Here is a 25769-nt window from a genome sequence, read left to right on the forward strand (position 1 = left end):
ATAAGTGGAGTAAACAAGTGAGGGAGTCAAATATCACTAGAAAAAAGTTGCAATCTACCAAAACAAAGTCAGTTATATGACAATTGTAATATGAGGAAAAATATTTTTTTTTATTAACATAAAGTTGAACTATTGAAGAAAACAGTCGTAATATTATGAGAAACAAAACAACAAAACTGTAATTTGGGGAAAATCAGTTTATGGAAAAAGATTAGGGTTACGAGAATAACGACAAAATATGGGAATAAAATCATAACTACAAGAAGAAGAATTACAAGAATGTTGAAATAGTTGGAAAAATTCAAAAAAAGCAGCTGTAAATTTACAAGTACACAGTCTAAATATGATTATTCTTTTTTTATTATTATTTATTATGATTGTGGAAAAAGCTCGACAATTATATTACCATAATGTTACATTACCTTATCACCTTTCTATGCATGAAAAAGATGACTTATGAAATACAGGAAGTGAATAAATGTACAGCAACAGTGGATGAAATAAGCTTTGCCTCCTTTTGGACATGTGGAACTGTGACTTGTATTATGTGATGTATTCCACTGTAACTTGTATGCATGTTCAAATAAAATTAAACCATTATAACACATATTAAAGGAAAAAAAAGTAATACTCAAACAAAAACAAACAAAAAAAAAGTCGCAATTTTACGAGAATAAACTTGCAATATTGTGAGGAAAAATGTTCCATTTTAGTAGCATACAGTTGAAATTTTAAAGAAAAAAGTCTCACAGAATAGTGTGAGAAACAAAATAAAATAAAGTGGTAACATTTGAAAAATTAGGTTGGGGGGAAAAAGTCAAAATATTATATTGCAAAGATTATTTAAGAAGAAAGTTGAAATATTTGGGAAAAAAACAGCAAAAATGGGGAAAAAAGCGCATGTAGGCTTTTTCACCTACATCACAAAGCTGAGATGCAGTTTTTTCTTGAAATATACTGAATATAACTTCTTAGCATTTGCAAAATACCAAAAGTGACCCTTGCATCCTTTCATTTTTCAGCAAGTGGCACTCTCAATTTTGGACACCCCTGCTGTTGAGGCTTGACTCCAATACACCAAAACAGAAGCTAGTCTGGCGTTTGTAGCGTTTACTGTCAACACAGCCTCCTCCTTCAATTTTCAGGTCAATGAAATTACCCTTGCTTTTCAGTCAATGTAATTAGCCTCTACTGTGATTAGTCATCTGTAAGCCGCAGCAATTTTCGCGCTAAACACAACGTTGACCATTGACCACCATGCTTCTTTTCTCTCTAAATGAAGCCATGAAGAAATGAAAGAATGGATTGCGGTACAATACTTGAGGGAAAAGGAGGATTTAGAATGTGATCCTAGCCAAGCTTCTACTGTAAATAAATCAGAATAAATTTGGAGTAGAATAAGTTATCTAAATTTGCTGGGTTGTTATTTGTATTGCAGAAGATGTCCTCAGGCAAAGAGTCCAGAGTTTGACCCTCTAATTAACACCACACTCCACCAGCCCGCCACAAGACTATTAAACTGACTTTCCTGGCCGTACTCCACCGTGCTTCCCTCAAATCCGCCAGGCTCGCGTGTGCGCTACTTGGCCTCAAAGACAACCAACCACCGACTCACTCTGCCGGCCAATTGAAGCAGGAGCCCCATGAGTAATGCTGCTAATGAGCGCGAGGAGGCTCGGTGGCGGCGATCGATGATGCAAGCAGAGCCTCAGCCGAGTGCCGGCCCGGGCGGCTTGAGGGTTGTCGAAGTATCCATAATCACCTGTTATCTCTTCCACAACACCTGAGCCACTGGTGCTCTGTTCTACCCACATACTTTTCCCGCTTTTGTCAATCTCACAAATTGACAACTGGGCAACAGTGGACCACGTTAGGGATTATTATGAGTGTTGTGAGATAATTCAAGCCTGCAATAAAAGCCTGTTGTTCCAGCGATCAAGTCTGGTGCTTGTGTGTCTCACAGAACATTGAAGTAACATTAACTGACACCCAGTGACCCATATAGAATACTATATATCTTCATAGAGTCTTTCAATGAGTCTTCTGAATAATTTTGAATTCTTAATTTATGCCAAAATAAAAACATACAATTTGCTTAAATATGCTTTTTTTCCCCCCCTAAAAGGCTGAAACAGCATGATTTAGTAATATATTTTTGAAAAACCATGATAGAGTGAAGCCACAAAATTCAAAGCACAAAGTGGCGACAGTTTGCTATGCGCAATATTGTACAATAACCGAGAAAACACAATAACCGAGACAAAGTACAAAAATAAAGGCCAAATTTTCCAAACATGTTGAAAAACTAATCATACAAAAACCCAGAGTGTTGAAAAACGCGGTTTGACTGTATTTTTATTGTTGTAGGTAGTCGTCGAGTGCGCAATGCGGCCTTGTTATTTGACATTTCCAGCTTATTGAGTCCCATCAATGCTTCGACCTTTAAAGGGAGCTTTGGTCTGACCTACGCTGGCTCCGCAGGGAGCCCCAGTTCCGTCAAACCCGCACAAAGCAGGCCTCCTATAGATCGGTCGGCATGTTAAAAAAATTAAAAGTGGAGAGCAAAGCCTGCATGTGCTAATCAATGGTGACCTCGAATTGTTAGCAGTGAGTCAATATAATCAAACTTCTTCTACTTGGAGGATGCAAAATGTCACCTAGCTTGCTTGCCATTTTATCAACGAGGATGCACATAAATGTGCAAGCTAATTCCAGTGTCAGATGTTTAAGACATGAGGCTTTCTTTCAATTTCACCCGGTCTCGCCGCACGCCTCTCGCAGCAGGAGTCCAGCTTGCTCCGGGCAAGGCGTCCTCTTCCACAGTTCTCTCTGGCGAGTTAGCTCATATCTCGCCTTTCAAGCATCATTTTCATAGGGAAAGGAGCACTCACGTCCTGCGGTCGTTTCACCCTCAAAGCGAAATAATCTCCGTTTCAAAGGAGGTGACAATCTGTTTGCACATTAGAGCAGAGCCTCCGACTCCAGATGTGGGTTATTAATTTTCATCAAGAGGTTGTGAGGGGGTAGGCTCATGAAAAAGGCATGGCATCCAACTGTGGTCATGTGGAAGAAAGCCACTGGGGTTCGTGTCCACACAAATAGACTGAAAACCTCAACCATGTCTTCTCTTATTCTCCCCCCCGGCCTTAAAGTTATGATGATTTAAGCTGTCAGGACATCTCAAAGCCCAAAAATTCCCGAGTTAGCAGCTCGCATTTAGGGTCAGTGGCTTCCTCCTGGTTTGCATCAGACGGATTTATCTCTCCTGAGGCTCCGTCTGCGGACTCCACCACGGTCACAATTCCATTTCAACCTTTTTGCAGATAGCAGAGGGGGCCAAACGGGGGAGAAAAAGTTGGATAAAATGCGATAACAGCCAGTGATTATGGAATAATGAGCAAAAAGGGAGAAATGAAAAAAGAAATCTCAAGAGCGATCTGAGGCATATTCATGCAGTAATATTTAAATCCAATATATATGCTTTGCGGCAAATGTTTTATTCATTGCTTATATTCTCAGCAGAGGAGCAGAAAATAGGCAATAACTTGCATTTGGAAAGCCACGGCCCGAGCACTCATCGACTTTGACACTAACCGCTTGCATGCGTGTACTCCAGCGGCGCTTCGGACGCGCGCTGAGTGACGTGTGTCAGCATAAGAAACAACCGGATCGGGGATTCGGTTATGAATCTGGCACTTTGCATATATACTCCTGAAACGAATGCAGCGGGGTTAGGAATGCTCAGAGAAGGTTCAAAGTGTCATGCTTCACAGTGAATGCAGGGAGAAGAGCTGCTCACAGGACATTCAGCTGCAGGCAACTCTTTTAAGGAGAAATAACCTTTGATGGTTTTGGTATGATGCGCCTGTTCAAGACCTATCTTTCATCCCCTTTACAGGGAAGCATCCAAACATGTGACTTCACAAAGATGAAAATGACCCGTTTGCATTCTCACCTCTATGTGGCTACAATAAAGTAGCTAAAAAGTGTGAAACATATCTATATCTAAACCGTGGGTCTCAAACTGTCTCAAAACTTTTGGACTACGGCTCAAAAAAAAAAAAAAAAAATCCTACATGTTTTGCACCTATAGAATTCATTCATTCAAGAGTTTTATTTTCATATGCACAGTAAAACAGGCAGTTATACTATGCAATGAAATTCTTATTCTGTTCATTCTCCCAAAAAAAGAAAGAAAACACAAGAAAATGAATAAGAACAGAAGAAACATTAACACCAATAAATTAAGCAACAACAACAGAAGAGACATCGATACCAATAAATAAATAAGGTGCTATGTGTGTTTGTGTGCGTGTGTTGCGTGCGGCGTGTGTGAGTGCTTTGTTGAGAAGCCTGATGGCCTGTGGGTAAAAGCAGTTTGCCAGCCTTGTGGTCCTGGACTTCAAACTCTTGTAGCGTCTGCCTGATGGTAGGAGTGTGAATAATGAGTGTTGTGGATGTGTGCTGTCCTTGATGAGGTTGTTTTGTTCTTCGCAGGACTCTAGTTTTATAAATGTCTTACAATGAGGGGAGGGCTGCCCCAACAATGTGCTGTGAGGTCTTGATCACCCGCTGGAGTGCCCTTCCTATCACGTGTTGTACAGTTACCGTACCACATGGAATTCATGTCATTCCATACCCTGAAAAAAAAAAAAAAAGAAACTTGCTCGCCCTTACGCACCGAGAATGGAACTTTTAGGTTCTTTCAGGTCGAATATAAATGCCTTCTGTGAGCACTCCTGAAAACAAAAGGAAAAAAAACGAGGAAGTTCAATGCACCTTGGCCCGACTATTGCAGCAGCTCTCATTTTGCAAAGTGTCAGCGCATTCAGCCTCCTCTTATTTGAGCCTTTTATCGGGAGAAAAAAAAAAAAAGATGTGCGATAGCTCATTATTACACCCAGTGAGTGATTTCACAGCTCACAGCTCCATTTGCTCCGCTGAGTGATGCAGCGTCGCTGCAGTCCGGCCAACAAAAGTCCTGCAGAGGCAACACAAAAATAAGTAGTGTCCCGTGTGTGTGAAAGACAGACTAATAGAGTGTGTGTGTCTCTGCCGTGATTGGAGTCATACCAAAGAGTCATTATCGAGATAACACGGTGGGAACCTTGTGATCATGCGCTGTTTGGGATCTCGATGAGACGTGGCGTGGGTGGTCGGACTGTTCGCCAAGACAATGAGTCTTCATTACTGTTGCTTCAGACACCCCAGACGCTGTCATGTTTATCTCGCGCAGACACACACGTCTGGATTTTAGAATTCAGAGTAGCAGTACATATTGAGTGCTCCGGACTTTGGATGCTGCTTCCATCATTGACTGCAGCTTTTTTTGACACGCCGCCATCACAAAGCTGACAAAAGCTTCACAAGCTGCTTTTGATGGCAGATGAATCACTGTATCCTGCACCTGCAACGTGAGCTAAATGTCACTTTGACACACAAGACAAACTCCATTTCCTGTTTGCTGCCATGTATGAACAAGTATCTCCATGTACTTTCAATACTTCCCCGTTCACGTCGTTTTATTTAAGACAGCATATCCAGGTCATGAATCTTCCCGAGGAACAAAAATGAAAGCTTCACCTCCAGCCTCAAATCTGAGGCCATGGTTGTCAGCCGGAAACCGGGTGGCAACTTTCGGGTTGGGAGTGAGGTCTTGCCCCGGTTGGAGGTGGAGGTGTTCACAAGTGAGGGAAGGCAGTTCCTGGCCAAAAAGAACATCGCCATTGCCCTGCCCGTCGGTTAAAGGGGTTGATCAAGAGAACGTGTTAAGATGTGGACGATATCGACCAGAAGAATCCTTCCTGGAGTTCATGAAGGCATGGCAGAGAAGGCTGGGAAGGGGTGTTCGACTCCAGGGGGGGAATTACACCGAGGTGGGAAACTTGTAGTTTGTATATTGGATTTGAAATATATCTTTGTCACACCAGTCCTGGAATTTTTCTGACACACCTCGTCTCGTGTGATGTTTCTCGCCCTTCAAATTGGCTGACGTCTTTCTCTTCCTGTCACGAAGCTGACAGGTACAAAGTGGAGCACGGAAGGCTGCCACTGTGTGACAAATTCAGTCTCTGATTGGCTTTGGCGGGCTGCGATCCTGCAAGGTGCCTCAGTGTCGCACGTGAACCTTTTCTTCATTAAGTCCAGGTGCAACCTTTACCTAAGTTGATACACAAAGCAGTCATGTCTGCCGACGTTGTACTTTTACGGTTTTGGGTTGTTGTGTTTGTTTTAACATTACAGTGGCTAGCTTATTACACTCAGAAGAATGTTAAAAAATGAGGTGGATATGCAACATAAATCAACTTGGTTTTAACTTATTGACATGTGGTGTCAGAAGTGGGATGGCCAGTGGTCAGAAGCATAGAGGGCGGGGCTCTCAAAAAGGAGGATGCTGATGTCATGGACTGGACAACAGAAATAATTCTCTTAAGTAACCCTGCAAAATAAGGAGCATCTGGGCAACTTACTCCATAATGAAGATAAGCACTGGATTGGCATGTCTTAAATTGAAGCCTAAGCATTTAAAATGAGCAACCAGTGTTGTCTATTGAGCGCAGCAAGCAAACCAAAGCCTTTTTGTTTAGTGACAAGCGATAAGGTTTATATTATGAGAGAACCCACAGGGGCTAAACACAAACAATAGGCTTCCCCCAGCCTTGCGTGTTCTAAATCCATGCTTAAGCCACCCATTGGCAACATGCACGTATCTTAAGAGATAAATTTGCTCTTCTTCTCTCAAACAATGTTCTCCTAATTATGATTGTTTCATGATTACAGTGTACTTGCAGGGGAAAACACAACATGGTCTGTCGGGCAGCAGGAGAGGTGACAGTGGCAATGGAAGCAATTAAAAAGCTTTCAGAGAGAGCCGAAAAAAACCCACTTCCAACTGGATGAATTGTAAATTTAACCACTGGCCTGCACCTGCGCTCTGGCCGAAGTGTTAATACACCCTGCAGGGGCAATGCCTGATGTGACTTTGCTAAAGTGGTCTGCCGCTGCACTTTCCTCCAGAGAAAAGCACATCAGGAATGGTGAACATGACTCCGCGTGCCGTTCTTTGCAGTACCGGGATGCCTTAAGAGCGTCTCTGAGCTTTACAAAGCATGTTTAACCTTCCTCTTATTACTTATTTAGTTTGCTTGTTAGAAATAGTAGCTGCGGCTAATAAAATCAGCAGTCGCTCTTGCTAATGCCTGAAAATGGTTGCTAAAGATGTTAAGAGTGTCAGCTAGCTAAAAATGGCATTTCTGGCTAGCCAAAATAGTAAACGAAAGCTAATGCCTACCCTAGTACTTTCAGAATTGATATATGCCAATAGCTGGCGTCACTTCCTACAAATTTCATGATGAGTCACGTTCCTGTCTTCTGGCTGAGATGCCCAGCCACCTAGCCAGGATTGGTTGAAACCAGATCAGACCAATACGCCAACAAACAGTTAATGGGGAAGTTTCCTGCTCATTGGGACCGCCTCCACAGAGGAACTCAGTTTCATAGCTCGCTGGACTCCAGGCTGGGTGGATGACCGTTCTCTCCAGTGCTGGCATTGCAATTGCTTGTATTCACTCCAATTAGAATAAACTGTGAAAATCACTTTTTGACTGGGATAACTATTTCACAGGTGGTTCCCGCCCTGGTAAATGGTCCGCACCAAACACTAGCAACTGCAGTTAAAGCACAGTGGCAGTTACAGTCCATAAAAGCTAATGCCTAGCTATGGTTGGTAAATGTTGATAAATGCTGCTAACTACTTAAAATTGATAAAAGCTTATTTTCATAGCTGATAACTGCTGATAGCTAGCATATGTTTGTACACGCTTCTGCCTAGCAATTGCCATTAAAGCCTTGTAACTGTCACGGTTGATAACAGCTAATGCAGGGGTGTCCAAACTACGGCCCACGGGCCAAATGCGGCACGTCATCCATTTTGAACTGGCCCATATCAAAGTCTAAAAATATAATTGACTATGGCCCATACACAATTTATGCTTAATTATGTTCTACTTAGTTTAAACACTAGGTGGTCTCCACAACAGAAGCGATCATGGAATAAAATTCAGGTTAACCAGAAATGGTGGAACCAAAGAGACCTGATCTAATGTCTAGCTATGGTTGACGTATGTGATAAAGTGATAGTGCCAGCTTGCCACTTAGTTGACAAAAGCTTCTTTTCGTAGCTGATAGAAGCCGATAGCGAGCATCAGTTCATACAAGTTTCTAGCTGCTAATCGCAGTTGCCAAGTAGCAGTTGTGGGTGGAAAAAAAAAAAGCTAATACCTAGCTGTGGTTGGTAATTCTTGATAGAGGATGCTAACTTCATACAGGTGATAAAAGATTTTCCGAGCAATATTGTTGATCGCTCCCATTAGTTTGTACAAGTTGCTAGCCAGTAATCGCGGTTAAAGCCTCATAGTTACACCTGACAAAAAGTTAATGCATAGATATGGTCGGTATACGTAAAAACTTCTTTACATAGCCGATATATGCCGATAGCTGGCAAGGCACTAGCTGGAAATGGCAGATCGCCTTGCCAATGCTAATGGTGCTGGGATAAGGTTGATGAAACGTTCTTTTAAAAAGGGTCAAGGGCAAGACCCCGATAAAGCGTGAAAGAGTTTAACTTTGATAAATCCGACTCACGTTGAAGAGTATAACACTCAGCTTTCTGTAGTATCTTTTAGGGCTTAAAAGCGGTCAGATGAGGTTTTCCCGTGCATCAAGCGTGTGTACATTAGTGCGTGTTCTGCATGTACATGTAAATAGAGTGTAGCGTAGATAATTCCCAGCTGGCTGCCGTCACCCAGGGTGCGTGGAAGTAAGCTGTGCACCCAGCGGGGGAGTCACGGCATGCCCCGGCACATCTGCGCGAGTGAGGCGACCGAGGACAGGATTAAACATAGGCCCCCTTCCACACACATCACCGGACCAGTTTCCTTGACCCAGCAAGACCTGATTTTTGTATAAGCTCTTAGGAATAATCAGGTCGAGTGACGGAAATCGCCCAGGGCAACGGTTGCAGAGACAACATTAGCAAAAGAGCCAGTCTCAGGTAGCGAAGCCTAGGCCGGCTTAGCCCTGAGGGGATGATGGCCATCTTCAGTAAGTGATGACGACCCCAGCAACATCATTAGGCTGCTGTGAGAGGCAGCAAGTCTCCACGGGGGAAATGCTTACCACGCACTTAAGAGGTGACACGGATAATGCTAGGCAGGCTGCCATCAATGTTATTCTTTGCTGAGTTGAGCGTTATTTGTAAACTTCAACCACAAAGATTTGTCTGACACTGAAATGTACCACATTACATTTTGTTTTGTATTCAGACATCATTTAGTTAAGCTCCCTCTCACTTAACTTGATCAAAGCTACTGGCTAATAATAACAACAATGTAAGCCTACAAACCCGCTACAGCTGATAAAACGCTTTAAAAAAGGCTGCTAACGACTGCTACAGCTGACAAACGCTGCTATCTTTTCTGAAACTCTTCACATCAGCTGGAAATGGCAATGAAAGGTCGCTAGCGGCTAGAACTGACAAAAGCTAATGGTTGATAAGATGATGAAGGTGGCTAGCTAGTTGGAAGAAGCTTCCGTTTCACCATTAGCTTACAACTGTGAGCTGCGGGAACAGCTAAAACGCTGATTGGTTGATAGAACAAGCATGATATAGCTAAGGAAGGCTCTTAGCTAGCACTAGCTGATTCCTATTGCTAGCCATAGTCACCATCTGAGCAATTCGTTTCCACTACTACTGTCACTTGGTCAAAGCTACACTGTTAAACAGCTTCCTACGAGCCACTACAGTAGATAAAAGCGAATAAAGTCTGCTAGCTACTTACAGTTGATATTAGCCGGACGCTTTTTCCAAATGGATAAAACAGGGGTCTCCAAAGTGCAGCCCGGGGGCCATTTCCGCTTTGGCCCACGGCCCATTAAAAATATAATTACTAAACTAAAACAAATTTTTTTAAAAACACCAAAAATTGAAAAATCAACATATTACAAGAATAAAGTAAAAATATTAAAAGAAAAAAGCTACAATCCAATGAGAAAAGTTCAATTTTACGAGAAAAACTTCATAATATTGTGGGGGAAAATAGTAGCATAAAGTTTTAGAAGCATAAAGTTGAAATATTGAAGAAAAACACTTTAAGTTGTAATATTTGGAGGAACAATAAAACAACAAACTTGTAATTTTTGGAAAAATGGATTGCGGAAAATGTTACGAGAATAAATAGAATTATGACAAGAAAACTTACAAAAAGAAAGTTGAAATAGTTGGAAAATAAAATAAAAACAGCAGGAATGGATAAAATAGTTGCAATTTTACGGGACTATAGCCAAGAATATGAGAAAAAAGTTGTATTCCAAGGAGAAGAAAAGTTGCAATTTTACAAAAAAATACTCTCATTTGAGGGAAAATAGTCATTTTAATAGCATAAAAAGTCACAACATTATGAGAGACAAACAAAACAAATTGTATATTTTTTGGGAAAGTTAGGCTGGGGAAGCAGTAAAGGGAATAAAGTTAAAATATTATTGGAATAAAGTTAAGAATACAAGAAGTAAATTTTACGAAAATCACTTAAGAAGGAAATTGAAATATTTGGAGAAAAAAAAAACAAAAGCTGCAAAAGCTGTGCCTCGGTCTGGTTGACAAAAACTGATAATGGCGGCTAGCTAGTTGGAAGACTAAGGCCTACTACAGTTTAAATAAAGTGCAATGCCTAAAAACGGCTGATGAAAGAAGCACGAGACAGCTAATGAAGGCTAGTTAGCATGAGAGCTAGCAGTCGCTAATTGCTGTGACAAGCCATTGCCGCAATCTTTTCCGACGACACAAATTACAGCTTGCTGTGTCGCTAGCTAGCCGCACCGTGATGCCTCAAGGCTCCGTTTGAACTGCATCTTTGTCCGCCTCGTACGAGTGCTCTTTGAAGGTTTTGCCGCGTGACCTCAAAAAGATACAATAAAAGCGGAGGAAGTGCTCACTCGCACGAGGCATGAAGAAAATGTTTCCAAAGAGAGCAGAAGGAAACCGCGGCGACAAGCGGCAGCCTCCACTGTGACTGACAAGCTCCAAAAATAGCCAAATGTGGCCGTGAGAATCGGACACGGAAACGAGAATCCATACACAAGAAACATCTGTGTGTGGAATTATTAACAGAATGACCGCAGGCACCCATCATCCACTCAACCAAAAGGTACCATTTTTAACAGTATCTGCAATTAGAGCACAAGTGTGTTGCCATGGCAATCAAAGGTAACCAATCACTTCACACCACGCCGAATGTCAAAGGCTGCCTATTTTTGAACACATGAAAAGGCAGGCAGAGCAACAGGTGGTATGGTCCGAGTACACTTGTTCAATATTCCACAATTGTGGCAAACCCTTCAGCCAATCAGAAAGCTGAAATAAATCACTTGCGGAAAAGGCGCAACACCGTCTAGAATGATTACAACTGCAGTGTTTTTCAAGGTTTAAAAGGGTTTTTTTTTTTCAATGTCAATGTGCTTTAAATTGTTTTGTCCTTCGCGACAAGTCAGAGAAGCCAAAAAAATAAAAACTAAAAAAGAAGTTCAGTCACCAAGAAAAAGGGAACAATCTTTATTTCGGTCCAATGTGAAGAGGAGGCGTGGCAAACTACAAAGACCACAAGGCAAAGCAAGGGTTTTCCTTCACAGTACGAATAAGACGCCTCCGTTTGGGGGAAGCACAGTCAGTCAGGATGAGCAAGATGAACTAAACAATCATTTGTTTCATAATATGACAACTGAACGTGGAGGGGGGGGCATCTGTGATGTATTTAAAATGACGTTTTGTGCTTGTTTGCTTACATATAAAGACAATTACTGCGTTGAAAACGTAACTGTAAATGCTGAGAGACATTATTACATCTTTTAACCCCAAAAAACTCTTTGGATGACCAAAAAAAACAATTTCCTCGGCCCCACGTCATCCCCTTTCACAGCCACCAGGGGGTACATTTATGTGGCATCTGGGGATTGCCCGAAGTCTGCTGGGATAGGCTCCAGCATACCCCCGCAACCCTAATGAGGACAAGCGGCAAATAAAATGGATGGATGGATGGCTATGATGTGCTGCCATTCATCACACTTAAGATTCCCCATTTGTAGTTCGTTCGAATGGTTTATTGCTTTATCACCGTCTAATTACAATTAAAACAGCTCGTTTCTTACGTGGACAAAAGTCTTGGGACACACGTCAATCAAATCAGAGGTTGGGCGAGCAAAATGAAGCCCAGCATTTTCACTTCCTGTCCTAATACCTGCGTGCCCCTTGACTGACTCACGGGGCATGGAAACACCTGCAGGATGCTCTCAAAGTATGTCACAAACACGGACTGATGGGAGACACGTCCAGCTGGGAAACGCGTTAAAAGCAGATGCCGTGACGCGGGATATGATGTGCGGGTGTGTGCGCAGGCGAGGTGCGGTGTCCGGCTGTGCTGTAATGTGCCATTTCACACGCGCGCACAAATAGGTGGTCCTCGGGTTACGGACGAGCTCCGTTGCTAGGCGGTGATGCAAGCCAGCCGGAGCTTTTCGTAGATTATACTTAAATGAACTCCTGAGTCCCTCACAGTGTACACAGAACGCACCAGTGACATCAAATACGGTAATTGAAAGATGAAATACACGAATGAAATAAAAGTCACTACCACTCAAAAGTTTTAGAACACCCCAATTTTTCCAGTTATTCATTGAAATTCAAGTCGTTCAAGTCCAATGAATAGCTTGCAATGGTACAAAAGGTAAGTGGTGAAGTGCCAGGAGGTTAAAAAAAAGGTTAAAAAAAAGTTAAGGTTACCCAAAACTGAAAAATAATGTGTATTACAGGATTATATAAACAGGCCTGCTTCAGGGACCACAAAATGGGTCAACAGTTAAAGCGCTTCTGCAGAAATGGAGGTTGGCATATGGTGCAACTCATTCCTACAGGTGTTCCAAGCTCTGGAGTACTTACTACCTCCTCTTGGAACACACTGTGGTACTATAATATCAGTTAAACAGCTTTTGTACTGGAGAAAGTCATTTGTTGCTCCAAAAATGGCGAGGAAAAAAGGGAATTAACAATGAAAGAGAGACAGACCATCTAAACACTTAAAAACGTAGGTTTTTCCTCCAGAGAAATTGGTATGTTCTAATACTTTTGACTGGTAGTGCATTGTCTTTTTCTCCTCCCAGAACTCCGTGTAACAGCGCACAGAATCCATGACCCCTCTAGCATTCATAATCTTTATTTATGGTTACAATAGTTGAGCAGTTCGGACCAAAAGGGCAGCTGATTTTGGTGGGCGTGTCATCTCACATCTTTTAATGATGTTCATTTTCATTTCAGTGGTGATGGCTTTCCTTTTCCTTTGGCGCACTGTCGCTTGGGAAGCATAATCAAGTATAAAAAGTTGCAGAGTAAGCGATGTTTGCGACACACGTTCTTCAGCCAGCGTGTTGTGTAACTGGTTGTCAAAATTACGTTTGTCAATTCATTTATGGGAGCAGATTGGTAACACAGAATGCCGTAAACCGAGGACCACCTGTATACTAAATGCACATTTGTGTGTGTGTGTGTGTGTGTGTGTGTGTGTGTGTGTAACACCCCTCAAAAGGAAACATTTCCGTGCAACAACATACAAAACTAAGGTAAAAGCGCAACTCATTTATGGCAGCATTTCCATCTCGGGCACTTTTGCATTTGGATGATAAACAGACACTTTCTACTTTGTTTGAAGGCAACATTGACTTGTATTCTACTGGAGGCAAAGGGGGGAAAAGAAGATATGGTTTGAGCCAACAAGGTCGTCGAGGATCGCACAACACGCTGCGTTTGGGTCCCAAACTCCAGTGTTTTGCGGCGAAGGCTGTTTTAAATAAAGACTTTGCAATAAGGGAGAACAGCCCGTGCTAGACAGGATTGGAAGTGGGGGAGTGAGATGGAAAACAAAGACCATCACCACAGATGATGTGTCATCGAAGCGTCTTGGAGTTCCACGTCACTGCAACCAACTCGGCCCGACATCCGCCATCCATCATCCTCCGTCCAGCCCCAGCGTTAATCCGTTTTCTTTTCTTCAGGATCCTTCTCTCCCTCGTCCTCTGGGCTCTCCAGCCCGCCAGTCTCCTCCCTCTCATCCTCATCGTCGTCCTCTTCATCGTCCGTGAGGCCCTCCCGCTTGAGTGGCTCGAAGTCGTCGGAGCCGTCGTCTGTCTCGGCCGTGCAGATGCCGTAGCACATGAGGCTGATCACGCCCAGCGGGAGGCCGAATAGGAAGCAGCCCAGTAGCGGAGAGCTGCGGAACACTGACTAATAGGTGCAAAAAGAAAAGGGCGGGGTCGGGGTGGGGTTGGGGAGGGAGTGTTGGATAGGGGTAGGGGAAGAGAGTTACGTTCACCTGGACTTTTGAGAAATTTGATGGAGCCAAGGTTCCTGTTGGGAAATTTACAGGGGTGTGAATATGAACCCTGGGTGAGGTTCCCTTGGCTGGTGGGTCAGTACTTCAGCATCCCGGCTCACATTTTGCAATACTCCAGCTGTTCCGCACGTCGGCCAGAAGAATGAAGCCCGCAACCCTTCAGCAGCAGGCCGTATCCTTAACCACTCGGCCACAGCGTCCCATTGCAGCAGCAATAAACGTCAAGAGCATGTATCTAATTCTTCTTTAAAAGCTCCCTGTGGCTAATAAGTTAGTGGGCCCTAATATAGACCAGCAGAGACAGGAAGGAAGCAAGGAGAGTCTTAAATCACGGCCGAGCTGACAAGAGAAATGTCTTCTCTCCCCTCCAGTCATCGCCACGGGAAGAGCGATGCTAACTGCCAGCGCTCGGTGCAGCCAGATGTGACAGAGATAGGCATGCTACGCTAACACAGCTGGCTGCCATCCAGCGAGGCCTAATGCGGCTGCTGTCAAGGTGTGCAGTTAGATCTCGACGGAGGCTTCTTATCTGCAGCGCATCCCCGTCATGTCACTGTTAGCGAGACAAGCCGGGACGACACGTTAGGCTCGCTTTAACGGCGTGGAGAAGAGGAGCAATAAAATCCCTCCAAATGTTGCACTGTTTTCCCTCTTTGTGTAATTCCCCCGCAGGCACTGCCAAACCGCCAGTGAGATTTTTGTGAAAGTGGCAATATCGCAATAAGAGCTAAAAATTTCTCTTATGAGCGGAGCTTTCTTCATAGTGCGACAATGCCAGATGTTTTAGCATTCCTCTCATAGCCGTGGTAAGTCGGCACTTTCTCCCAAAAGAAGGAAAAAATTGGGAGGTGGTAGTTAAGCCACCTGCCGCCCAACGCCGCCGCCACCCCTACAGCCTCCCCTCAGCATGTTTACAGCTTGCCTTGCATATTCTCTTGCTGCATGCGGACCTGTGAAAGTTGTTTGTCGCCCAGGGGGAAAGTGCACACACCGGGGCACTTGCTCTACTTCTGTCAGCGTGCTCGGAGGAGCTACTATTAAGATGTGCGACAACACGGTCGATGAGTGTGCCGTGACGATTTCCTCAAGTACTGTACTGTACCCTACCACATACTAACAATCTGACAGCTATATGATTTACACAGTACGTAGTAGATGCCTACTGGTCCCCACCAACCGCAAATAGAACACGAGAACAGAGAAATACAATAAAGCCTGGGTTATGCTGCTGCATCTACACAGCTCGCTCCACCCCCTCCAAATCCTCCTGCTAAGCTTGAGGATGACGCCACTGATTTCGCATCAACATTTGCAATAAAAGTGACTGTTGGAATGTAATTACTAGATTAGATTCAGCTACAGTAACACTCCTCATTTCTTTAATTGCCACTATTTGCTCACGACGAAGGAAGCTAACAAGCTAAATGCATCGAAGCACACTTAAATGATAAAACATAGAGGTACTCATGACTAATGATTGCCAAAGATGATGATGGTGAAGATATGTACGGCACAGCGCGAGCTGGCGCTTTAAACTTAAAACTTACCGTTGCCACTCCAGGTTTTTCCTCCCTTTAACATATCCACAAGTTCAACCTTCTACTGCAGTGTCATTACCTTTTTCTGCCGCTGCTTTCCTGTGGATGTGGCGCCACCAGCAGGAAGCACAAGGTACAAGCAAAAGCGCTCAGCCATTCAACTCTTGCACCAACATGTACTGTATGCCACTGGATGTGTTATGTTATGTATTATGTTGACTATTACTAACAACTTTAAGTCAATGAGATGGGCAGGTGTTCCCACAAAAAATAATAATAATCTCAATCGCAAATAAGACTGACATCCACCGTACACCATTTCAACGAGGAAACATCAGCACTTACTGAGATGCTTAGAGAGCACTAAAACGTGTCGATATTCAAGGCTCACTGATGAAAATGTCTTTTAGCTCCATTTATTCACAACATCTTTTTTCTTGACAGCTGTACGCATCCCCCCCATGCAGATGTTTGCGACTTAACTGATGAACGCAGGGAGCATTTATCACCATTAGAAGAAACTGGATGGATTTAAGGTTTGCCAGGAACCAACTAATACAATGCAAATGTTGTCAAAGAGCATATAATGTCTTATACGTATGCTCTTTGTTCACATGTTCTCATGCTTATGAAAACATTTTTTTTCACAGTAACAGTGATATGATATTATTCAATGCAGGTGCAACAGTGTTCATGTGTTCAGTGTTCACCCTTAAAACATACTTAATAAATTACACATACTTATACACTAACTTAATGGTAACCTTACTTACCGTGATCGTACTTACCGTAAACGTACTTGCTTAGTAATATCCATATAAATAAAATATACAGTATATATCAAATCAAATTATAAATATATATAAAATTTGTATAATTCTGTATCATGCATATATTATGTATATACCTATTATATATAATCTAACACATATGTACATATATATTTATAGTATAAGTTGTATAATATATAAAAAATATTTCAACATGTATATTTACCTAATATATAATATATATACACATTTTTTTTAAAATATATTTTTCTTTTTTTTCCACTCGTTAAATTCAAAAAGTGAAACTTATTTTCTACAGATTCACTACAGAGTGAAATATATCAAGAATAAAATCCCAAAATTCAGTATGAAATATGATATGTATAATACAATAAAATAGTACTCATTAAATAATAAATATCGTAAACTACTGGTTCACGCTCTAACCAGCAAATGAACTGCAAAATGTCCTGAGCCTTTAATTGGTCTCAGTCTGAATAGAACTCCTGAAATCAATTTATTGTGATGCACCTGTGCATTAATAGGTCACAATAGTGTGAACTCTGCATCTCTTGAAGACTTAAGTTACTTTGTCAGAAATGTCAAATCTATCTAATACGGCAAGAAGTGAGCTCAACTTACCATAACTGTGGATCTGGCGTCAAACGCCACACGTTTGATCCTCTGAATGAAGCCGTCACCTCCGTGTGCCTGCAGGGAGACACATCACTTTAATGGAGTCGCAGTGGAGGAAACAGTTTATATGCTAATTTTACACCGCTGCTGCTCGCCATCAGCGATTTGTCGCAATTACTTGAGGACGACTCCGCACTCCGTAAAGAGGACAATTATCAGTGTGTTTATAAAGAACACAATTAACGGTGAGGTGCTCTTTAGAAACGTTAAAGCCCGAGTTTGGCTCGATGATTGAAAAGCTTCACCTGAGCAAGCTGTCCCACTCACCAGGATGGCCAATTAGTGAGCTCTGACAACTTTGTAAGCGAGGTAGTTAAGAGCTTGCATGGGATCTGTTTACACTGCGCAAGTGTGCGGGCTTGCTGTCCCCGTGTAATTGCATCAGATCCTGAAATGGCAAGCAGACAGTTAGGCGCAAAGATAAAAACAAAAACAAACAGCAAAAAAAACACACAGAATCCCCTCTATGCACCCGGAAAAGAAAAAACACTTCATAACTGTCATAAAACCTGCAAATGAAGCCACGCTGCCTGTCAGCTTGCTCCACTGTCAGCTTGCTCCACTGTCAGCGTAGACTCTGCTAACTACACAGTGGTTCATCCTTCAGCAGCCGGACTCATTTTGCACGTGCACGCACAGGCCACAACATTAGGCAAGCATGCACCAAAACTAGAAATGTATCAAGAAAGATATTTACAAAGATGCCGGCTGCAGGCTGCTGATGACCACAAGGTAATCTTATATTCTTTTGGGAATGTCAATAGATGATCTGGTGTGCTGCAAATATACAATGGTAATCGCTTAAATGCATCATTGCAGAAGGAGCGCCTTCAATGGGATTAGCTGGCGACCTTGAGACGACTCAGACTGTCCAGGCCTTCAGCTGGAGCGTGAGGTTTCCACTGTTTACATGCCGGGCCGTCAGTTTGTTATGCGAGGCAAAAAATAGCGCAGAGGATTGGTACATGTGGCGACGATGCTTTCCTGAGCGGCACGAGGATTACAATACATAGCGGTGTACTAATCTCGCTGTTTGAATTATTTGGGGATAATCTACTCAGGAAGGCTGCCGATGTGAAATCTAAACATGCAAAAAGGAGATTGCAACAACTACCTATTAGAAATGCGAGGCAACATGCTTGATTAATACGACTACTGGTGTGATTATGCTGGTAAATACTAGAGGGGAGGCAGACGCGCTGAGCTGAATGCATAAACACAGGGAAGTATAAAGGAGAGGAGGAGGGAATTTGGACCTGTGCAGAACCGTTCAAAACGCTGCTGATGAACTGGACCAGCTGCTCCATGGTCTCTGTGGGCTGGCTGGGCAGGAAGTACTGCTCGTTGGATGTGTTGAGGATGATAACTGAGGGCACAGTCACTTCTCTGAGGGGAGATAGACAAAAAAAATGCTTTTAATACGCTCAACACCTTGGACCGCCATCATCAAAGGGGATCATTTGGTAGGAACAAATAGTGGTCTCTGTAGGACCAAATTGCCACACTGATGAGGACAATGGCGTGATAAACAAAGCCTTTGTACTAAGAAACCTCACGTGTCTCAAGGGAATTTTTCCAGAAAGAGCTCTTGATTTGTGTGAGGAAAAGGCAAAGCAGCTGGAATTTCCTCCATGTTTTATATGACACGTTCTCTCAACCTGCTGACTAAAAACCTGACAAGGAAGTCAAAATTTAAAGTTGAGGTTAAGGGTGAACCCACGAATTGTGTTCTGCGTCCTGATTGGCTAAGGGACTGTAGACTATTGTCAGTCTCCTCTGTGCCTTCCTGTGCAGTACAGAATGGGTTCGGGTTGCCAAATTTACATAAATGCTCGATCGCTAGCAGTGTGACTCTGAAGTGTGGTATGTTTGCAGGTTTTATCCCCAACAACACCCACAACTTCAACGAAGCGTTCTGCACCGTCAAGGCACCTGTGGTTGCACCCAAAAGGCAGAGGAGGATGCTAACCACCGCACAAAAAGTTGGACTTCTGGACATGCTGAAGAAAAGGTAGAAGTTGCGGCTGTAGGGTGCCATTACGTAGGAGGAAGAGGATGAGGAGGAGGAAAATACAACGACAGGAGTTTATGGTCAGTGGTAAAAATTGTGATGATTGGACACCACATGATTTTTTAGATATTCTTTGTTTGTTGTTGCTTGACTTCACTAGGGCGCAGAGGTATGCTGGAGCTTATCCCAGCTGACTTTGGGCAAGAGGCGGGGTACACCCTGGACTGGTCGCCAGCCAGTCGCAGGGTGTGACTGCAGCAGACACGAAAGGTAACGATTGTTATAGGATTTCCAAAGTTTCTGTACTTCGTCAATGTTATCTGTGGAGCAGTAATTGTGTGCGTACAACGCATCAATGGACTTCCACTAGAAATCATTTTATAGGATGCAATTACACTTCATATCAGAGCCACTCAATAAAAGCATAATATTCGGATCAGGGTTTTGTCTCCTTTTTTTACCCAAATATCCAGGATTGATTCATCAATCAAGCCACGATTTATTTTATCAGCACTATACCTAAATAATGTAACAATTATAATCATGGTATTTCCATTTCGCCTACAACTAACAATTTTAAAATATGCATAGAATAGGAGAGCCTTGTAAGGATCTCTGCTGGTCTGGAGAACGTGCAACAAAGGCTTCAGTGGTCTGGGTACGTAATTGAAAAGAAAAAAAATTACAATTACAATTACAGCAGGCACTTCATGGGAAAACATGTCACACCCACGAGAGACTATTTCCACAAGTATGCATCATCAAAACTGAACCCAACCACATGTCACGAAGACAGATGTCCTCTATTGAACGACCATTTGTTTACTGTGGGGCCTTTCTGTTATTTGTTGAACTGATTGGCAGCTTACACTGTGTCATCACGCGATTTAGGTAGGTTATGCAGACATCACCATCTCATAGGGAACAGCAAGTTGTAGTTCATCCTGAAATTTCACCTGGAACTTTTTTGTCAGTAGTTTACACACACACACACACACACACACACACACACACACACACACATCCGTGTTTAGCCTTGCAAACTGCACTAAAATGAACTGCAGGGCTTTGTGGAAACAAGGTGCAAGATGCAGACACGACCTCGGTGCGCTCTAAAGCTGCCTCCTTAGACAAATCAGCAGAGGAATTACACAATTCCGCCACATAACAAGGTCATGCAAACACAATCCCTCTTTCTCACAGAGAGCACAACGCCACAGCCGGGCTCAGATAACATCCTCGCACCAGAGCGCACACACTCCATCGTGCCGTTGTGCGTCCCCACAGTGATACCCTAACCGGCAACAAAATGCACACACATGCGCGCGCATCCATCACTGCCCCCGCCGACCCGCACGGAGTCATCAAGGGTTTGTCGCTCTGACCAGCTGAGGTGTGCAGTAAGGCGGACACACTCAAACACACACAGCAAATGGGCATTCCACCTGATGTGCTACCTCCAACAGATGGCCCCCATTTTAAATAAATATGGATTAGCTTTTTCACCTGGCACAGAGGGGAGAACAATGAACAGTCACATACCCTAAATTGCTTTGAGTCACACAATCTAACGATAAAAAAACCCCTTCAAAATTTGACTTCATTACTTGAGGGAACCCTAGCATTGTGGGGGAATAACTCTGTCCACTCACCAGCCACAAAAATATATCCACCTTTTTCCAATACTCTGGTTAGAAAAATATGACAAACACACTGGAGGGCTGCTTAATACCGCGCTGCTATTTCTTCTCATTATTGTGCAGGTGCGCCTACCGTTGTGGCCGGCGAGTCTGTATTAAGATCAATTCTGATCTCATATAAATGCTAATTACGGCAATGGCACCAGGAGACGGTTAGGCTTAATGATTTGAAAAGTGACTGAATCAATTAAAACCCTAAGAAATAACCACATACTGATGTTGTACTGCAAAGTAAAATGGGAATAGTTCAAATACAGACAATAGTGGTTTTCGATGAAGACCATTTAGAGCGCTTGTGGCTGCATTTATGATAGACAGTAATCCCTCGTTTATCGCAGTTAGTCGATTCCCGATCTGACCCTGATAAGTGAATTTCCATGAAGTAGGATTCCTTATTTATAAATTGAATATTTTCTTAGAGCATAGGAAACCCGTTTATGACAACCTAAATACGGTTGTTAATATTAGAGCCTTCTGGAAATGAAATAACACCACTATAGTCACCTTTACACCTTGGTACCCAATACGGGAGACATAACAAAAAATAAGACATATTAGACATAAGACATAAAATAGACTCACAGGTTAGCATCGGGAGTTCCTTGTTTTTTACTGGACATCAGTGGCCATTGCCCCATCAATGTAACATCACCGACACCTCGTGGGCAGTGCAGAATACCACATATTCTACTTTGCAGAGTGAAGCTGCAAAATTCGAACCGCAAATAACCATACTGCCCCTGTGCCATCCTTTGTACACTCCCGCTCAGCTCTGTGAGCAACCACAATTCTCGTTGACTATTTAGCTTGCTCGCTCATCGTCGTCAGTGAACAATGGTAATCAAAGACAAAAAAGGAGTGTTATTGCAGCTGGAACTGCGATACTTATACGCTCATCTTTATTGCAGAAATCATAGAAGGCATTCGTGGAGGTGGGCTGTATGAACGAGTCAAATTCACACAGGAAATAATGTTCGACAAGCCATCCAATCACAGCCTTTATACTGTAGTCCGTGTACACAATCTTTCTAACTAATAAAACAGAAGTAACTTCCAGTATAAAAGTTATTGCATCCACTTAGTAAATTAATTATAGCTCAGAACACACTAATTAATCACAGTAGCGTAAGAACACTCATTTAACACACAATATAAATGTAATCTTCAATATTAAAAACTAAGCTTGTCACAAGATCCCCCAAGACTAAAACGTGACAAGATTTCTCATTCAGAAAAAAAAATGTCACGTGGGCACTAGGCCTTGGACAATAATAAATTAATGAATCACACAAACGCCATAATTCTCCCGGCCTCAATATATTGTCATGTGCATGCGTGTCTGTTTTCCTTGTCTCTTGCCTCCAAACAGGCAGGAAGTAGGTTCACTCTGTGTATTGGTTCCAGCATCTTGGCACGTTTGCTGCATAGAACAACGGCATGAACAAAGTGAGCCCTTTTGTAAGACATACAGTCCCTTGACTGGGTGGAGGCCAGGTCTCTTTCTCCGTGTTGGAGCAGTATTACCTGAAGCACTGTCGGTCTCGGTCCCCCCACCACCTCCCCCACCGTCCATGCACTGTTGTGTTCTGGTAATGATGCGTTCAAGCGCACTATGTAATTCAAGCTTAATGCTGAGTGTTATGCAAGTGGGATTTCAGGCACAAACTGATCAAAATGCGTACCTGGTAAGCGGCAAAGCATACAAGCGTATTTAAGGGTTAAAATGTTGGCATGTCTGTCTGTCTGTGTGCGTGTGTGTGTGTGTGTGTGTATATTTGTATGTATGTATGTATGTGTGTGTGCTCAGGGTGAAAGTGGTGGCAGCCTGATGCCAGACAGACTGCTGCCAGGACACAGTAATCGCTGTGATGACAGAAAGAGGGATAAAAAGCCATCAGATTTATTTCCCCGGCCCTCCTGAGGGAGAGGATTAGTGGACATTGACAGGCCAGGATTTCATCCCTCAAAAGGAGGGCAATTAAGCCTGTGCCGCTGCATCCAAAAAGTCAGTCCTGGAAAACTGAGTGGCGTGCTCGAGGGGGAGAGAAAAAAATAAAAATAAAAAAATAAAATAAAAACACAGGGAGGCAAATCACAACCTTTTATCCTTGGAGTTGTAAACACTAAGTACAACTGATGTTTGAGGGACACATGCCTTTCTCTGTGAGAGATTCTCACACATAGTTGCATGAAGACACATTGTGTCATCTGGTGCATTGGCAGACACCAGCATTCACCATATAATTAAAAGTGAGAGTTGTCAGGGCCTCAGCTAGCATAACTTGGCAAGAGGCGACCTCGGCTAGGGTGCATAGCTTCAACAGCATTGTTAGCGCTGTTCTTACATGTCGCCATAGGTCCAAGCCGTGCTAATCTTCATGTTAATCTGCATGTGAGGCGAGGTGGCACAGGAAGTGAGTGAAGAGGCTGGCTCACCCCATGATGAGGCTGTTGATGTAGTCGTTCCCGTCCATGTGTCCAAACTGGAAGTCTCTGTGGACACAAGGCCGCATTAATTAAGTGGTGAAGCTTAAGTACACAAAAACACAGAGTCGAGTAAACTTCCCGTCTCGGTGGAATGCAAACACACTTTTCCCCCACATCTCTTTGCATGAAGCGGAAGGGAGGGATTTAGGATATAATCATCAAGACTGGCAGGAGGAGGAATTCAATTTGTACCTCATTGTGTGGCACCGTGTCAGCAGAGTGCATTGTGGGTAGCTCAGGTAGGAACGACTGATTCGCTATTCATTTTACCCTCTGCGTGCTACATAATGGCTGCGGCGCTCCTATCAAATGACGAGATTATGAGGAGATGGAAGCGTGTCATAAATCCAGTGAATACAATATAAAACATCACTCTGGCTTATTGATCATTTTTGCTGACAACGGCGAGGCAGCCCGGGAGTTGAGCTAATAAAAAGTTTGAATCTATTGAGAGACCCGGGGACATATGCAGATACAAAGGCTGGTGAGATGCAATTACTTTTTTTATTATTATTATTTTAAGTCTAGGTTTCATAAAGCATTCCTGGTGAATGAGTCAGATTCCAACAGTTAGGAGGGGAACTCAGGCTGCTTGCTTCAACTCCCCTCTCCCCCCCCAAAAGAAATGAATCCATAAACCGGGATATCCATTGGAGGCGTATTTACTATCAGATAGGCTCAGTGGTTCCTGTGGTGAAGGGTTCTAAAATTGAATCTTGGCTTTCAAGAGTGTGTGGGGTGAGGTTGGGGGTGAGGGTGGGGGGTGCTATCTGGAAGCTACAGAAGCAGTCATATTTAAAGGTAAAGAACAGCCAAATAGAAATAGCTCAACTCCCACATTCTCAGCCATTTCTGACCTCAATTTCTCAAAAAAAAGTTGTACCATCATTACTTTGGACTGCAAAGACAGATTATTAAGCATGATCTTTTCAAAAGAGAGCCTTTATAAAAGACATTTTTGTCTAATGTATGTATTTATTTATTTTGTTTTATGTCTCCTTTCCTGCCTTGTTTGTTGAAAGTGTTTAAGTTTATTATGACATTTTTGCAGAGCTGCTGGAGATCTCTTGGAGATGATAAAGTATCTATCTATCTATCTATCTATCTATCTATCTATCTACAAATAAATGCTGCACCTGCTGTCACGGCTCTGATGCATCATTTTGCAGGCCTTTTGAGTGGCTAAGAGGCTGGTGTGTACCTGTTAAAGTGCTCTCTGTATTCCTTCGCCACCGCCTGAATCATGGCTTTTAATCTGAAAGCACACCAGGAGAAAAACAAATCGAAATGTCACGGGCAAACTTTTTCTCAGCACAAGTGTGCAATTGGTGGCAAGATGCAAACAAGCGCGGCGAGTCTTATCTTGATTTGACAGCTGCACACTCAAAGCGGCGGCTGTGATTTTCCCATTCCGTGGCCCTTTTTTGCTGTACCTGTCACTCTCCTCTGTGGGGTCCTTCTCGTCGATGACTGCAATCGCCACCAGTTTGCCTAAAGGGTGCATACGGGGGTGGGGGATTACGAGTGGCAATCGCAAGCAGCATGTGAGAGGACAACGGCAGGGGAGATAAGCGGCTCTGGAGGAGCTCAGGGGCACACACAGCAGCAACCATCGTACTTATTAATATTAAGTTGGATTTGGAAAAAAATGACAGACAGCGTCGACAAACATGTCAAACACTTCAGAAAACACATGACATATGCTTGCTATGCATAAGCGTGTTGTGACAGGAGTGCCCCCTGGTGGTGACAGCTGGTGGCGATGCTGTCATTTTTACTACTAACGAGCCATTTCAGCAGCTGAGCCAAAACCGTTTGTTTCACCAATCGTTTACACATCTTATTAGCTGTGGCTGCAGCATAAAAACAGTTCATGCATTCTGCTTGTTCTACATTACATCCTTATTTGGTCCCAAAACAGTTAATAAGAGCAATTGACCAAAGCCCCTGTTTGAGATGCATTTATTTATTTACCTGAGCTTTATGTGATTCTTAGCTAGTTACCCCAACTGATGTTTAGACTACCAATCCCAGCCTGTTTCACAGTCGCCTGCCCTTAAACAGAACCCATGCACACGGTCAAACTACTCAGCGAGCACGAATACATGGGCACTTAGACACGGACGCGACGC

The 25769-nt window shown here is 43.1% G+C and overlaps 1 protein-coding gene across 2 annotated transcripts in view; it reads right to left on the bottom strand.

The window, feature by feature from the left end:
• The window catches only part of LOC129174285 (protein disulfide-isomerase TMX3-like), a 145491-nt gene that overhangs the window by 109901 nt on the left and 9821 nt on the right, over nt 1–25769 (bottom strand). The window contains exons 11-16 of one of the 2 annotated variants that reach the window (XM_054766115.1): nt 25071–25128; nt 24839–24892; nt 23587–23643; nt 18696–18825; nt 17386–17454; nt 11594–14326 (exon numbers count right to left, since the gene is read on the bottom strand). In XM_054766115.1, the coding sequence (XP_054622090.1) occupies nt 14075–14326; nt 17386–17454; nt 18696–18825; nt 23587–23643; nt 24839–24892; nt 25071–25128 (620 nt within the window). In that variant the 3' untranslated portion in view covers nt 11594–14074. Of the gene's footprint in view, nt 1–11593; nt 14327–17385; nt 17455–18695; nt 18826–23586; nt 23644–24838; nt 24893–25070; nt 25129–25769 lie in introns of those variants that run through there. The other variant, XM_054766116.1, reaches the window with a different exon arrangement.

The sequence above is a fragment of the Dunckerocampus dactyliophorus genome, chromosome 21 (genome assembly GCF_027744805.1).
Source record: "Dunckerocampus dactyliophorus isolate RoL2022-P2 chromosome 21, RoL_Ddac_1.1, whole genome shotgun sequence".
Taxonomy (NCBI): Eukaryota; Metazoa; Chordata; class Actinopteri; order Syngnathiformes; family Syngnathidae; genus Dunckerocampus; species Dunckerocampus dactyliophorus.